This window comes from Kalmanozyma brasiliensis, assembly GCF_000497045.1.
Source record: "Kalmanozyma brasiliensis GHG001 unplaced genomic scaffold PSEUBRA_SCAF21, whole genome shotgun sequence".
Lineage (NCBI taxonomy): Eukaryota > Fungi > Basidiomycota > Ustilaginomycetes > Ustilaginales > Kalmanozyma > Kalmanozyma brasiliensis.
The window spans coordinates 276,031-291,165 of NW_015961961.1; the positions used below are offsets into that span (position 1 = coordinate 276,031).

Consider the following 15,135-nt stretch of genomic DNA (forward strand, 5'->3'; position numbering starts at 1 on the left):
CGTGAGAAGAAATCTCTTGGCCGCTCGCTTAGCACAACTTTTTCTCCTCTCTCGATGGTGGTCTTCCGACGACACAGCCCTTCCACGGACCCTTTGCCGCGCTTTCCCACGCTCTTTCGAAGAGCAGCCAAGCGAGAGCCGAAGTTCATATTGCCGGTCCTGTCTAGCAGCCAGATCGCCGCCCTTCTATACCTGCTTTAGTTACAAGCGAGGCGCAGTCACCTGGCATCTCAGTATCCTGGCTTAATCGCGAACCCGCCCTGCATGCTTATTTTTGGTCGTGACCCTGATGGCGTGAGAAGTGATGGTGCTCGGCTGCGCTTCGATCCGCGGAAGGTCGGCGACCTCCTGATTCCCCACTGCCGTTCGACGACATAGCTTAGAGATGAAAGATACATCAGACCTCGATGCGATCCGATCCATTGACCCATCTTCTCAGCTGACGACTATCTACAGCACGAGAGATAGCCATCCACTCCGCCGCTCATCATCGTTTCAGACCCTTTCCGCCTTCACTGAAAAGGGTCGACATATAGACGCTTCCGAGATCGTGACGTTCGGTCTACCATCCGACACAGTCTCTGTTTCACATCTCACTGCGCACTCACGGTATCGGAAGCGCCGACGTAGCTCAGCAGCGTCTCTTGCGCCCATCTGTCATCATCATGCCAGGTCGTCGGTCTCGCGCTTCGGGCGCACCCGAATCCTACGAGCTTCCTGCCTCGCCGCCTTCTGCTGCTGTCGAGCAGCCTCTGCTCAACAGCGACAACTCGTTCGCCACAGACGCTGACACAAGCGGAGATGCATCACTTCAACGAATCTCGCGCCCACGATGGAGCCGCCAGGGTTCTCGTCACTCTCCGGAAGAGCGCGCCCACGACGCCATGTTCACCTCGAATTCTGCTTACTTCGATCGTAGTGCATCGCCAGGCCACCCAATGCCCATCCAAGAAAGACCCTTCAAACCCCCCAATGTTGGCTACTCCAGGCCAGTATCCGCAGCCAGCTCTTACATGCTAGGTGCTCGCCGTCAAAGCGACTACGACTCGGTCTACCAGCTTTGGCGCCAAAGCGGCACCGCAAGCATCTACGAGGACTTCCCCGACGAGAGCACCGCCGCCTTCCCGGACCACAGGCGATCGAGCTCGGCGATGGACCTGGAAAAGATCGAACAGTATCGTGCCGGCGGTCTAGATCCAAAAGCACCCAAGCCGATGAAAGCTCAGCAACAGAATCTTTACAAGGCCGAAGCAGGCGCAAAAGGGCCCAAAGACTATCGTGCTGTCGGTCTTGCCAAATATGGCAAAGGCAAAGACCAGCGCATGTCGCCCAAAAAGAAGCTTCTCATTCTTTTCGCAGTCGCTCTTGTCATTTGCCTCCTCACCGTGGCCGTGGTCGTTCCTATCACGCAGATCTTGCTCAAAGAAGACAGACCCAATCGATCTGGTGCTGCCTCGAACGCCAACGGCTCCGATCAGGGCTCCGGAACCCCTGGAACAGCCAGCAACGGCCCGCAGGACCCGGTAACACAGCAGGAGATTGCCGTATGGGGTACCAATGGATCCGTCATCGACCTCGGCAATGGCAACAACTTCACCTACATCAACAACTTTGGCGGACGATGGGCCTCGCAGCCACTCAACAACACCGCTCAAGCCCAGAACTATACTCCACCACTCGATCAGGAGTTCGACTACGCTCGCAACAGAATGCTCGGTGTCAATCTCGGCGGTTGGCTCGTCACCGAGCCTTTCATCGTGCCTGCTCTCTACGAGCCCTACGCCAACACTTCGAATCCCGTCCTTGACGAGTTCTCCTTGTCCCAGAGGTACATCTCCGAAGGCGGCGCCGACAACTTGCGACAGAAGATGACCGAGCACTATGACACCTTCATCACCGAGCAGGACTTTGCCAGCATCGCCGCTGCTGGTCTCAACTGGGTGCGACTGCCCATCGGCTTTTGGGCATTCGAGACGTACGCCAATGAGCCCTACTTGGAAGGAGTCTCCTGGAACTACGTGCTCAAGGCGATCCAGTGGGCGCGCAAATATGGTCTCCGCATCAACCTCGACCTCCATGCCGTTCCTGGCTCGCAGAATGCCTACAATCACTCTGGCCGTGTTGGCTTCATCAACTTCCTGCAAGGGCTGATGGGCCGAGCCAACGGGGATCGCACGCTCGACTACATCCGACAGGTCACCCAGTTCATCAGCCAACCCGAGATCCGCAACGTCGTTCCCATGTTCAGCGTCATCAACGAGCCCTACGCCATCACAATCGGACAGTCGGCGCTTCAATCGTGGTACTCGCAGCTTTACTCTACCTTGCGCGCCATCACTGGCACTGGTGCCGGCAACGGCCCTTACATCACCATCCACGATGGCTTCCTGCCGCTCAACTCGTGGCAAGGCTTCTTGAGTGGTGGCGACCGTATCGCATGGGACACGCATCCTTACCTCTGCTTCGGCCCACAGAACACGGATCCGTGGGATGTACAGATCCTCAAGCCGTGCCAGCAATTCAGGCCGCTCCTCGATAATGCTCGAGCCAACATGGGCGTCGCCATGGGAGGAGAGATATCGCTGGCCATCAACGACTGCGGTCTTTTCTTGAACGGTGTTCGCGATGGAACTCGCTACGACGGCACCTACTCGGGCCCTGCTGCAGGGAACTACCCCAGGATGGGATCATGCCAGCAGTTCAACGACTACGAGAACTATTCGGACGAGATGAAGCTGGGCCTGCGCCGCTTTGCATTGACTTCGATGGACTCGCTGCGCGATTTCTTCTTCTGGACTTGGAAGATCGGGAACAGCGTGAGCACAGGCAAGCCAACCGCACCCATGTGGTCGTACTCGTTGGGACTGCAGCAAGGTTGGATGCCGACCAATCCAATGGTCGAATCGAGTGGTGCCTGTGCTGCTCAAGCCTCTCGATTGGGCACATCGGTGCCAATGGCCACGTGGGGAAGCGCTTTCCAGTCGTGGCAGACGGGCCGCGCAGGAAGCTACTCGCCTAACACGGCAGCCAACCCTTATCCGCCGCAGTCGCTCGTCTCGGCGAACACTCCCGTTTCGTTGATGCCCAGCTACACGGCCACCAAGTCATTCACGCCTGTCCCGGCTCCCACCCTGTCGGTGACTGCCACGGGAGCTGGACAGCCGACCGCTGCCCCCACGATTGGCTCCGTGTTCCGACCGGATCTCAACAGTCCTGTCTATACCGAGATCAGCGGATGCAACTATCCCTCTGATCAGTACAATTTGGGCGGCTACAGTGCCTCCGGATGGCCGTGTAGCGGCTGAAAGCGGCGGTCATAGTCGGATGGGACCTTGCTTCATCTTTTCGCCCACTCAAAGTGCTCAAACCTTGACCACGGACAATAACGCTTCTTCTGTACTTTTAGCCCGACTTTATTCGCTGTACCTGCACACCAATGCATTCGTATTGTATGCAAAACGACGTGATCTTGACCTGTGCTAGCTGTGTCGCTTTTGAAATGGGTCACGCCGAAGTGTGCCTCGTGGCCCAATTTCGAACAGCGCGTCCTGCAACTGCAAAACTCTGCAAAGCCCCTAGTTCTGGAATGTCGCCATGGCATGCACAAGTGTCAGCTGTCAGCCACCCTTGAACGCACGCTTCTTGCCACGGAGTGTGCTCGGCCGTCTGAAAAGGTGCCACCACATTGCAGATCGCGTGAGGAGCAGTGCAAGACTGCGTGCAGAGATCGGCGAAGTGCATGCATGCCAGCAGCAAGTTGGGATGGTGGGACGATGAGCGTCGGTCTTCTTGCTTCTTCGAACCATCTCGATTAGATGAGCTGCGCAGCGCATGCACTTGTCATCTCTGACCTTGGTTGGGCTCTGCGCCATCGCTCAGATGGCACTGGGTGGCTCTGCAGGGTCAGCGAGCTCGAGAGTCGGCGTGTCGAATGATTGTAGCTGAATCCGACCGGTCTCGCAGCGACACACGTCGGGGTCCGAGACGCCATCAGGGCATCCTATAAAGCACAGGGCCTTTGGACTGGCGAATCTTCAACCTCTCTCCTTGCGACAAGACATCTTTCAGCGAGCAGTGCATACACCTCAAGCCCTCTCCACCCTTCCTTTTCACAGATAGCCCGAAAGCTTCCCCTCCTTCAGCCCTCCTCCATCACCAAGGCGTCTAGGCAACCACATCTTCGCCATGTCTCATCCCTCTGAACACCCCGCATACACTCCACCATACTCGACCTCGCCCTACCGATGGCAGTATCACCCTTCACCGCACCCTCTGTGGTGGCGAACCATCGACTCGATGGCCAACTTTGTCCTCCACTGGCAGACGCGCTTTCATGGACATGGCGACATGTTTGCTTCGTGCACTCTGAGCTTGTCCTCTTCCTCGACCTCGACGAACTCGAACCAGCCTCCTGACTCGACCTTGCCGACGTCGTCGACATCCAAATCGAACGCGATTCCGAATACTTCGTCCGGTTTGTCCTCCTCGTCCTCGTCTTACTTCACCTCCGCAGCGACTTCCTCCGTCAGCTCCTCAACGGATCTCTCACAGCTCGCACTCCCGACCTCGTCGTCAAACACCTCACCGAGTCCCACAGACAACACCCAATGCACCCTTCCGTGCATTTTGACGCCCGCACACATCCGCGAAGCACTCCGGCGGCTCCGCTTCGCGCGGCCCACCGTGGCTCTTCGTCTCGCCAGTCGTCGCGATCTGGACCTCCCCTTACTCCCAAACATACCACCCCTCCTGGCGCGCAAAGTGGACTTCCAAGTGGCGCTCGTGTACGAAGTCGTAACCTCCCCACCTGACCTCGAGAGGTGGTTGGATGAGACGATTGTCTGCCACACCGACCCGATAGACTGGGAAGATTCCATCACAGCATCCACATCCGACGGTGTTCCACCGCGCGACCGATTGAAGGTGCACTACTGGCCGTTCACCGGGAGGATAGGGGTCGAGCAATCCCACGCAATCAGCGACGGCCTTGGAACACTGCTTCTGTTCGACCTGTTGCACTCGTCCATCGCCGGCGTTCTCTCGTCTCCTTCACCCAGGTCATTCAACTGGGGTGAGGAAGTGACGCGCCTCGAGCCAGCTGTGTGGGACGCGCTGGCCAAGCCGCCATTGTCACCTTTAGCCCTCAAGGACGAGCTGAAGCGCGCGCGTCAGGTGAACGCCGCTCGGATGCATGGGAAGAGCACGCCCCCGAATGCGATCGAGAAGATGGTGGGGAGGATGGTGGCCTTCGCCCTTGCGCGAGAAAGCAGGGTGGGTCGGGTGCTCTCTTCTCCCCTCATCGCGCTCGTACGCCGCACCGTCGCCAAAGGGGAGGTGTTCCCGCTGGGTCTCCTCCCTCCGCGCTCGCAAACTTCGGAGAGGACACATACAGGGTTTCTCAGCACAACTCTCTCCGCGACCCAAACGACCGCCCTGCTGACCATCCTCAAGCAGCGCGGCTTGACGCTTGCACCGTTCCTCGAGGCGGCCGCGCATATGACCACAACTTGGGTGCGTGCTCACCGCGGTCTCGCTGGCAACACCAAATGGGACGGACCGAATCGTCTCCTCGGGAGCTTCAGCAACGCGGTCTCCAAGCGGGACACCTTGCTCCCTGAACATCAACGCTATCTCGGGCTGTGTATGAGCGGCTTCCCCACCACCGTCCCTGCCTCTTCCGCCGTCTGGTCCCAGACCTCCATCGCCTCGCCCACCGGCCCGCAGGACCCTCTGCCTAGCGTATCCGACTCGGACAGGTGTACCCTCTGGGCGCTATCATCCGACCTCGCGTACCAGTACAAGGAGGGCAGAGCGAAAGAGAGCTGGTTGCAGCTCGACGAGGCGTTGTTGTGGGAGACCATGAAGAGCGAGTATCGCGTCATGAAGCCGGAGAGCTACCCGTCCATGGTCTGGCTCTCGTCCCTTGGCAAGGTGGAGAGCTTCTTCCGCGCCTCTCATCCGATCACATCAGAACACGAGAACAAAGCGTCGCGAACCGAGCACGGCGACGGAAGATGGAGCAAGGTTGGAGCGGCCCTCGAGGTAGACGATCTTCGCCTCATCGGCCGCGTAGCCATCCGTCAACCCATCCTTCACGTCTTCACATTCCGCGGCACGACCACGATCCAATTCTCCTTCGCTGATTGGCTGTACAACACTTCAAAAGTGAGCCATGGCAGCGAAACGCAGAGGCAGAACATCCTCGCCTACTGGCTGCAGGTCTTCACCACGCTCATCGACGCCGTCCTCCTCGATGCGACCCAGTCACCGGTGATGCAATAAACAAATGGGCAGATGCAGATTCTCGTGGTGATGGGACGCAAATACAAATGGTACGAGCATAAATAAGAGAAACGATGGCGTGAATGTAAGATGGTGCGATCAGCCCTCGCGCCATGATCGACCTCGATCGCCCGTGCCCAGCAGCGCACCGATGAGGTCGCGCGCCGTGTTGACGATCTCAACCGCACGACCGATGATGCCTCCCTCGTCCTCCTCGACGTAATCGTGCGCAAGAGGTACGCGGGGTTCCGAGTTGTGCGGGGCGACGAGTGCGCCTGTAGCGCTGGTCCTCCGGGGCAAGGTCGGACTGGAAGGTCCACCACCGGCGATATCGGCGCCTGTGCCGGATCCGGACCGACGCTTGCCGCTCGCTCTTGCGAGGATGAAGGTCGGCGTGTTGAGCGGTGTCGGGCCCACCTCTACGGGTCCATCGGGGCTCGTGACGCTGACAGCTTTTGGCACCGGACGGGCGTTGCTCGGGATGTTCTCCACATCGACACTCAAATCCGTGCCGGCCGCGCCTGGCGAGGTCGACTTGGCCCGTGCAGATGCAGCTCTCGACCCGCCCTTCTTGTCGTCCGCCCAGTAGCTTCGTTCGCCGCCGTACATGTAACGGTCGCCATCGCGGTCCTGCGACGAACGGCTCGACCCGGTGTCGTCCTTGCCATCCAGCTGCGGGCTGGCTGGGAAGTTGGGGCTGGCCAACCCGCCGTCCGAGTCGTACTCGTTCAGGGACCGATTCGCGACCGTACGCGCCTTTCCTCCGTGCGCAGCTGCATCTCCAGCTCGAAAGCCATCAGCTCCATCTCGCGCTCCGTCTTTGCCTCCGCCAGCCCGAAAGGAATCGCCACTACTCCGTGCACCACTCCGCGCGTTGGCAGGTGACGTGGAGGACGCGGGGCTCGCTGAGGCGGCCGAGTAGCGATCATAGCTGCCGTTGGCTGCCGAGTTGGTGGGCGAGTGACCGGAAGAAGTGCCGCTGTTGGTTCGTACACGGGTCTGCCTCGCGGCATCCTGAATGCGCTCGTAGCTTGCAGAGCTGCCCAGGCGTTGCGATGGTCGCCCCCGCTCGCGCGAGTCGTCACCTCGAGAGGACTCGTACGACTCGCCAAACGACGAGGCGTCCTGATGTGAGGTACCGAGCACGTCGTAGTCACCCTCGGCCTCCAAGCTGCGCGGCGAGTCGTAGTCCTCAGAGGCGGTCTGATGCACAATGCGATGTTTGAGAATGCCTCGCGGGGCAACACTGGCTTGCGACTGCTCCGGTGTTGCGGCTGCTATGTCTTGAGGCGACGCGGATGAGGTGGATCCGTCAGTCCTGTCTGACTCGCTGTTGTCAAAAAAGCTTCCGTAGGTTCTGGAAGCGTCAGGGCTGCTCGCAGCGTCGCCTGTATTAAAAACCGGGCCGTTGGCGTTGCCGTGGTGATCGCCCGAGCTGTCGACGAGGTCTGGGCCGTCAAAGTAGTCAAAGTCGCCGTTGAAGTCGTCCTCGAGGTCCCACTGGACGCCTCGTGCGGTGGGGTCGCCGTGGCTCGGTGGCACGCCAGCACGAGCATAGCCGTACTGCGCTGGATACGTCGAGACGGTGCTGCCGTTGTTGGCACGAGTGGCGAGGAAACCGCTTGGGTCTACCACTGCGGGTGAGGGCGCTGGGTAAACCTCGGACGTCTTGAGACGAGTGGGAGCCAGCTTGGCGATGGTCGCTTGCAAATCCGACTGCTTCGAGGATGAAGCGGAAGCATGAGAAATGGCCGGCGACGTCCTTGGGCTCGACTTCATCGTGAGCACCTCCTCGTCCTCGCTGCTGGGATCTTCCTCTTCCTCATCAAATTCCTCCTCGTCATAGTCGTCGTAGTCTGGATATTGGTGATCGAGCGCAATGCACTGCTCGACACGGTGGTTGAAGCTGATGTGTCGCTTCTCCTCCGGTCCCAGGCTATCGGCACGGCCGCTGTTGAGCGACATCTTCTTCTGCGCCGATACCAAGGGCATAGCGCTCGGAGAGCTTCCGGCTCGCTTGGGCACCTTGCTGACCAGATTGGAATCGGACTTGACCGAAAAGAGCGGCTGACGCTGGCTTGTAGCAGCAGCTTCTTCCTCTGCCTTGCGATCTTGCTCTTCAATGAGATCGTCGATCGGATTGGTCTCGAGCTCGGCATTCGGAGAAGCGGCACTCCCCGGCGTGTTGAGCATGTCCGAAATGGTGCGGTGCTTGAGGATGGAGCGAACGCGGTGGCCGTTGTCGAGATCGAGGCGATCTGCCATGGTCGCCATCTTGGGCGGAGGTACCGCCTCGACGTGCTCATGGAGAGGGCCGTAGAGCCATGTGACGTCGCTGTCTTTGAGCCTATTGAGTCGATGAGACGGAACGGAGCCGTAACAGAATGGAACAGACGTGGGGTTGGTTGTCAGTATCGTGATTGGTTTCTATGCGAACGGCCAGGTCGACTGCTGCTCCACGAGCAGAGCAGGTCAGCATATTCCACATTGGCTGCAAAGTCGACACTTACCAGTTGAGCGTCTCGGGACTGATGGTCTTGAGCTTGCCACGCTGCTTTGCCCACGTACGCCAACTTGCGTTTTCGAGTCTGACACCATTGGCGATCTGGTTCTTCTGCTTGGTCATAGCCTTCCAACTGCTCCACACGTCTTCGTCGGTCCACTGGTGACTAAGATAGTCGACGCAGACGGTGGGCATGCGCGACTCGATCTGCGCATCGTCGGGTGCAGGCACGTTGTTGGCCACGGTGGGATACGGTTGAGGTGTGGACAGCATCTTGAGGAAGTTATATGCTATTCTATCGGTACGTTATGGACGAGGTACACCGGGGTGGGATGGAAAGGAAGGCAATCGATGGACAGCCGTCTCAGCAGCGAGAGGGCGCGCGGTGTGATAGATCGTCCGATGGAGCAGCCGTTGAACGGTGAGTCGTCGCTACACCTTTGCTGGCTTAGAGCCGATGAGACATGGGTACTGTGCAGCAGAAGCTCGGGATGGGCGTGAGATGCAGAGATTGCAATGCCTTGGTAGGGCTCAGAGGAAGCCTGATCGAAGGCTCCGTGGTGGTCCTGAGAACGACGTCGGCGATGAACGAGAGGTGGCGTTCAGCAAATGCTTGAGCCTGTTTCTTTGGTACTTGCTCAGCACCGGACCGAAAGCCTGTGTGTGTGATGGATCGATGAGCGTAGTCGAGGACGGAAAGGATGGAGAAAATGCTTCGACTGTAGCGAACGAGCACCTAGAGAGGTGATGGGCGTGGGTGATCCGGTTGACAAGAGATCGTTGACCGCAGCGTAGGTCAGGAATGATCTTTGTCGTGAGGTGACGACGACGACGATGACGGAGATAGCGAGTGACGACAAGAGAGGCAAGCTGGAAAACCAAAGGGAATAGCGACGATCCACACTCTTTCGCCAACCACGCCCAAGCAGGATTGACTCTCAACACCGCAACCTCGAACACAGGCGAAACCCGCTTTGGTCGATAATGCAGCAGCCGAGTGTGTGCATGTGGGCGTGCGGTGAAAAGGTCGCGCTGAGCTGCCTCGAAATTTGGCTTGTGCTCAGCCAGCCAGCCAGCCAGGGCGGGGGCGAGGGCAAACCGCTGAGAGCTCAGGGACCGACCCTGTCTTGGCCGGGTCCACTCTCGCTGAGCCTCGCTTTGATCACCGTTGAGCGCGCAGCAGCCAGGGTTTTGCAATTTCTTATGTCTCTCTGCCAAACAAAAGCCTGAAATTTCGAGGCTTTGCACTGTGCAGGTCAGTGCGAGGAGCAAGCAGCGAGGTAGAATTTCCTTCAGATTTTCCGAATTTGAGCGAGAAATTCCACAAGGGCCGACGCTGGACCGGTCAGATCAGCTCGATTCTTGTTTGTTCCCTTCCGCTGTGACGCGGATCGCAGTCCTCTCCCTCGACGCTGATCCCTTGATCCCCCGCGTCTTTGCAGCTCGATGGAGGCGGTCGTGCAGGTCGGCCTTCTCAAAGACCGAAATTCTTCCGAAGCAGGTCTCAAGGTGACGATGGGCTCACCTCGTGCTCACATGACGATTCTCACTGTTCTTCCATCTCGTCAGCAGGTTTGTCTCGTCGATGTCAATCTTGCGTGGATTTCAACAGAGAATCCATGCGCGACTGAGCCAAGATCTGCCCGAACGCATGCTCTTACGAAGGAGAGAGGGGCTTCGCCTTATCCTATCTCAATAACGAGCTTGTCACGGAGGGCTCTCTGCACAGCACTGCGGAGACGGAAAGATGAAAGGCATATCTGCTTCCATCGGAGACTCGATTGAGCAGGCTTTGCGTCTCGAGCGTGGCCAGACGGATTCCCAGCGTGGGCGTAGAGAGTGTCAGCCGTTTGATAACGGAGTTCGGCCTTTTCCTTTTGTGGCTTGCACAAGTACCCGTGCATCAGCCTTGCTCGCTATCGCGCCGACATCGGTGTGGGTTCTGGAAGCATAGTTGCTTCTTGCTAGGCCCCCTGCGTGCCTGTTTCGAACGGCTTAGTCGGTGCTTCTGGCTTGCAAACCCGAACGTTTGAGCAAGCACAGCAATCCCTAACTCAAGCCTGAAGCCCTTGCGAAAAGAACGAGACGCACGCGCCATGCAGTCAAGGGTCAACCCACGGCCCAACTCTCTTCTCCAGGAATATACGGGCGACAAGACTGACAGCCGATTGCTTGGATGGATCGGACAAATATCAAAAGAGCAAGCCCTTTCCACGTCGATCATGCCGCACACATCACCTGCGCTATGATGGAGGTCGCTGGTGCTCCTGATTCTTGGGACCAGCTCCGCTTTCATCACAGGCGGAGATTGGCCGCAACTCGGCTCAGAGGCAGCGCCTGAGACAGACTGTCACGAGACCCTTTCGATCCACAGCTGCTCAGCGTGACAGATACTTCATCTCCGCAATCGACGATCTCACCAGACCCCAGACTTCGGTACCGATACCGAGGGTCTTCTCGGCTGCTCCCACAGCCCACTCCTTGAGACCGATCACTGACACGGCAGGCGTTGATCAACCTTTCATTCTGGGTGACTGCCGAACAATCGATGCGCCTAATGCACAATCGGCGAGGATCTTCATTTGACACGATGAGATGACGGCGGCGTCCGCATCAGAACTGCTACGATTCTTGATGCGGCCACTTCTTACTTCGAGGGTTTTTTTCTCTGCTGAGCTCTTAGCTTGTCGATGAGAATCTCACGCTCGAACAGCTTGACCTTCATGCCGTCGACCTCGTTTTCGTATGCCTTCTTCAGCTCTGCGACTGCGTTCTCGACCTTGCTGATCGCCGCAAGGATGGGTGCAGGGTCGCCAGCGGCACCGTTCAAGGCACCGAGGGAGGCGAGTGGAACATCGTCGTCGTCGCTGCTGCTGTGGTCATTGTTGAAGCTGGCTCTCTTGCGCGCATGCGTTCTGCTGGCTGCGGAGACGGCGCAAGGCCTCGCGGACGATTTGCAGGGCTTTCGAGTTGCGGGCTGAGTTGCGGGCTGAAATGCGGGCAGGAATGCGGGCTGAGTTGCGGGTTGATTGGCGGGCTGAGTGGCCGGCGACGGAACGTACGTGTCGTGGATGACGATAGGTTCTTCTTGCGAGCCAGAGAGCTTGCATAGGCCGCTCGTGAAGCTGGGCTCGGCAGGCGAAGGCGCACGCGGGCCCTCGCTCTCAGACAGCAACTCCTTGACCCACTCCTCCTCGAAGAACGGCTTGAATGGCTTGATGGCTGTTGCGGCGTCGGCGGGCTGTCCAACCTTGGCTCGTTTGTGAGACTGCATCGAGGATTCGGCCAAAGTCTCGCGACGATCGATGGCTGAGGAGAAAGATCTCTTCTGCGACGCTTGCGGATGAATGACAAGGGCGTTGCTGCTGTTGACAGGGTCGACGGCCGGCACCGCTTTTCGGTGCGGCTGCTGGGTAGCCATGCGAAGGCTATCGGCTTCGAGTCTCTCGAACTCGTCGGCTTACGGAGCGAAGCGGATGAGAATGTCAGTCATCAGACCAAGCAAAGAGCGAGAGAGTGCGGAAAGGGCAGCTCACAATCCAAGTCGATGGACGGCTGAGCATCAAACTCGTCCAGTTCGTCAACTTCCTCCTCCAGCTCTGGTGCGGAAGGTCGAGGTAGCAGAGAACTGCTTCGCGCGCTCCTGCTCTGATTCATTCCGCCAGATGAGGCGAGATGCAGCCTGGGAGGAGCGCTTGATGATTGCGATCGAATGCTGCGGTCGACGGGTGGTGGAAGGGTGAGGAGGCTGGGAGAGCCAAATCCGTCGATGGGTGAGGATGGTGGTTGTTGAGAAAGTGAAGGAGCGGAAGGAGCTCCCGCGTCTTGCTGAGTCGTTGCAGACATTGCGGAAGTTGCGCGAGCGTGATCGAGGCTAGTACTTCGATTGGACTCGTCACGCTCCGTGCCAAGACGGAAGGTGAGACGCTTATATCTGTCCCGCTACACATTGTCCCGTCACTTCGGCCAAGCGTGCTGAGTCCAAAGGCCTCTCCGCTTGTCGATGGCCATCTTGGAGCTGAGCGCAATCACCTTCGCGAATCGGTGTTCCCACGCCACCGTCTGGCATCCGGCCCATCCGAAATGCTTTCCTATAATCACATCGGCCATTCCGACCTGTCTCTCTATCCAATCACGCCCAGCACTCTTCCTGCCAGCGCCTTTGTCTTTCCAAGCTGTCCAAGAACCTGCTCGCTTGTTCCTCGTCCATGCCACCGCACTCTCGAGCCAACCTCTCCACCGCCCCTCTCACCTGCTCCGGCATCTTGCCCGACGCACCCGCTACGACTATCCACGCATTGCGCTGTACAATCGCATTCCACAGCACCTGCCTATTCTCCTCCTTCGCGATCAGGTCCTGGACGTACAACTTGTCCTCTCCATCTCTGCTGAATGCGGTATGGATGTGAAGGATGTCGCGGTGCGTTGCTCGCAGCGTCTCCCACTCGTCGCCAAAGAGGTAGTCTTTGGCCCGATAGCGGAAGCCGAGGAAAAGGTGAATCTCGGAAGGCGGTCCGTCGGGATGCGTCAGCCGTTCCATGACGAGCGAGCGCAGTGGAGCACAGCCGGTGCCTGGGCCGACCAGAATGAGTGGCGCTTCTCGTGGTGGCAGCGTAAGGTAGCCCGGCTTGAGCAGGATCGGCACCTGTGTATCGACAGATAGCTTCGCAAGCCATCTCGTGCAGAGACCCGTTCGCGACTTCCGCATCCGCGTCTTGTACTTGACGATCGCAACACTGAGCTGAATGGCGTGCGGTGTTTCGTTAGCCGAGCCGATCCTCGTGAGCCCGTCTTCACCGCAGTGCACCATTGCTGGAGTCGACGATGGAGGCCCACTGGCAATGCTGAACTCCCTCGGCTTGATCCACGGAATCACGTCCGCCACGTACTCGAGCGGGATGGATACCGACTTGAACTCCTCGAGCACCTCCTTGATCGTCCTCCGCGGTCTCTGGGCGTATTCGAACATTTCGTCGATCCCATCTTGCGGGTTGGCGCCCTTGGCGAGCTCCTCGGGTGGATAGATGCCGCAGTATTCGTCGAGCTTTTCTCTTTCCAACGAGCCGGCGGGGGCAAATAGACGGATCTGGTCGAAGAACGAGCGTGTGGGGACGGCGGTAAAGTCGAGGTGGTTGGTGAAGAGGTCTCTGAGGGACATGATGTGCGGATGTTGAGGGACGGTGGGAGGGACAGTGGTGCCAGAGACGCTGATCAATGTGGTTCCGTCGGGTCCAAGGCGGGCTAGGAGCTCGGTCACAGAAGCCTCGTCGTTGACCGGATGCAGACAGAGCACGTCGCCCGGTCGGTAGGTCTTGGATGTGATCCTGTCCTCAGAGTGGACTTGCGATGCGTTCCCGTTGCTGCCATTGAGTTGTGATGCGGTTCCGTTGAGGGTCTCAGTGCTCTCTGGTGGATCGACAAACTCGACCAGACGAACGTCCTGAAAGTGGTCCGTCGCTGTCATGCGTTCGTTCTTGCCCAATCTCGACATTGACCAGCCTTGCTCCTCCAGATACCTGCAGAACCCGTCTTCCGCTCTGTCGCCATTCACCGCCTTCCCCTCCGCTATCCTCACGATTGTCGCAGGAGGTAGCACCTCGTTTCTGCCGATCTCCTTCACCCCCTCCGGTAATGGAAGCACCTCATCCATCCTTCCCCAAAACCTCTCCACCCACGGTCCCAACTCGCCCTCCAACCCCAAATAGTGCATCTCGTCCCCCTCTCCGTGCTCGACCAGCTCCACCGCGCCCAACGCCTTCAGCCTCCGGCTCAGCAGTCGTACGGGCCAGCAGAATCTTGGATAGCTCGTGTCGCCCAGTCCAAAAGCGGCGAAGGTCACATCACCCAAAATATCCTCTGGGATGCCCTTGCGGAGGAGGAAGTTCCAGAAACCCCTCGAGGCGGTCGGAAACTCGCCCTGACCCGTAGTCGAGACGAGGAACAGCACGAGAGACTCGCTGACGAGGTCCGTGACGTCGTAGTCGGCGACGTCGGAGATGTGAACGGTGTAGCGCTTGCGTTGGGCATCGCGGGCAATGCGTGCGGCAATGTCGGCCGAAGTGCCCGTGTGGGTCATGTATAGGATCGTTAGGTGGCGCGCGCCCGTGTCGTCGACGGACAGCGCCGAAGTGGACGCCTCTGCCGAAGCCATCGTCGAATGAAAAGTACGCAGGAGAAGTTCTGGGTGTAATGATGGTGCGAAGGCAAGCCGTGGGCAAGAAGGCCAGGAAGAGGATTACCAAAACCAAAAAAGCAGTTCGGCGAAATTCGCGGTCCGAGGATGGAACAGCTCGGATCTGATAACGTTGCTCATCCAGCATTACGGTAAGATGCTTTCACAGCCATCGTGA

The 15,135-nt window shown here is 58.6% G+C and overlaps 5 protein-coding genes across 5 annotated transcripts; 2 read left to right on the plus strand and 3 right to left on the minus strand.

Annotated features, from left to right (window-relative positions):
• Positions 1-665: 665 nt before the first annotated feature.
• PSEUBRA_003357 (Glycoside hydrolase, family 5) lies at positions 666-3,305 on the plus strand (the record flags this gene model as incomplete). The annotated part of the gene is made up of 1 exon (XM_016436448.2): positions 666-3,305. One exon carries the CDS (start codon positions 666-668, stop codon positions 3,303-3,305), a length of 2,640 nt encoding a protein of 879 aa, XP_016292179.2.
• Positions 3,306-4,185: 880 nt separating this feature from the next.
• PSEUBRA_003358 (uncharacterized protein) lies at positions 4,186-6,282 on the plus strand (the record flags this gene model as incomplete). Its single annotated transcript, XM_016436455.2, has 1 exon — positions 4,186-6,282. One exon carries the CDS (start codon positions 4,186-4,188, stop codon positions 6,280-6,282), a length of 2,097 nt encoding a protein of 698 aa, XP_016292180.2.
• A 99-nt stretch (positions 6,283-6,381) lies between these two features.
• Positions 6,382-9,058, minus strand: PSEUBRA_003359 (uncharacterized protein; the record flags this gene model as incomplete). The annotated part of the gene is made up of 2 exons (XM_016436463.1): positions 6,382-8,629; positions 8,793-9,058. The coding sequence occupies 2 exons, from the start codon at positions 9,056-9,058 to the stop codon at positions 6,382-6,384; spliced, it is 2,514 nt and encodes an 837-aa protein (XP_016292181.1).
• A 2,374-nt stretch (positions 9,059-11,432) lies between these two features.
• On the minus strand, positions 11,433-12,631 carry PSEUBRA_003360 (uncharacterized protein; the record flags this gene model as incomplete). The annotated part of the gene is made up of 2 exons (XM_059465025.1): positions 11,433-12,244; positions 12,322-12,631. 2 exons carry the CDS (start codon positions 12,629-12,631, stop codon positions 11,433-11,435), a joined length of 1,122 nt encoding a protein of 373 aa, XP_059321391.1.
• A 286-nt stretch (positions 12,632-12,917) lies between these two features.
• PSEUBRA_003361 (Oxidoreductase FAD/NAD(P)-binding) lies at positions 12,918-14,936 on the minus strand (the record flags this gene model as incomplete). The annotated part of the gene is made up of 1 exon (XM_059465026.1): positions 12,918-14,936. The coding sequence occupies one exon, from the start codon at positions 14,934-14,936 to the stop codon at positions 12,918-12,920; it is 2,019 nt and encodes a 672-aa protein (XP_059321392.1).
• Positions 14,937-15,135: the final 199 nt, after the last annotated feature.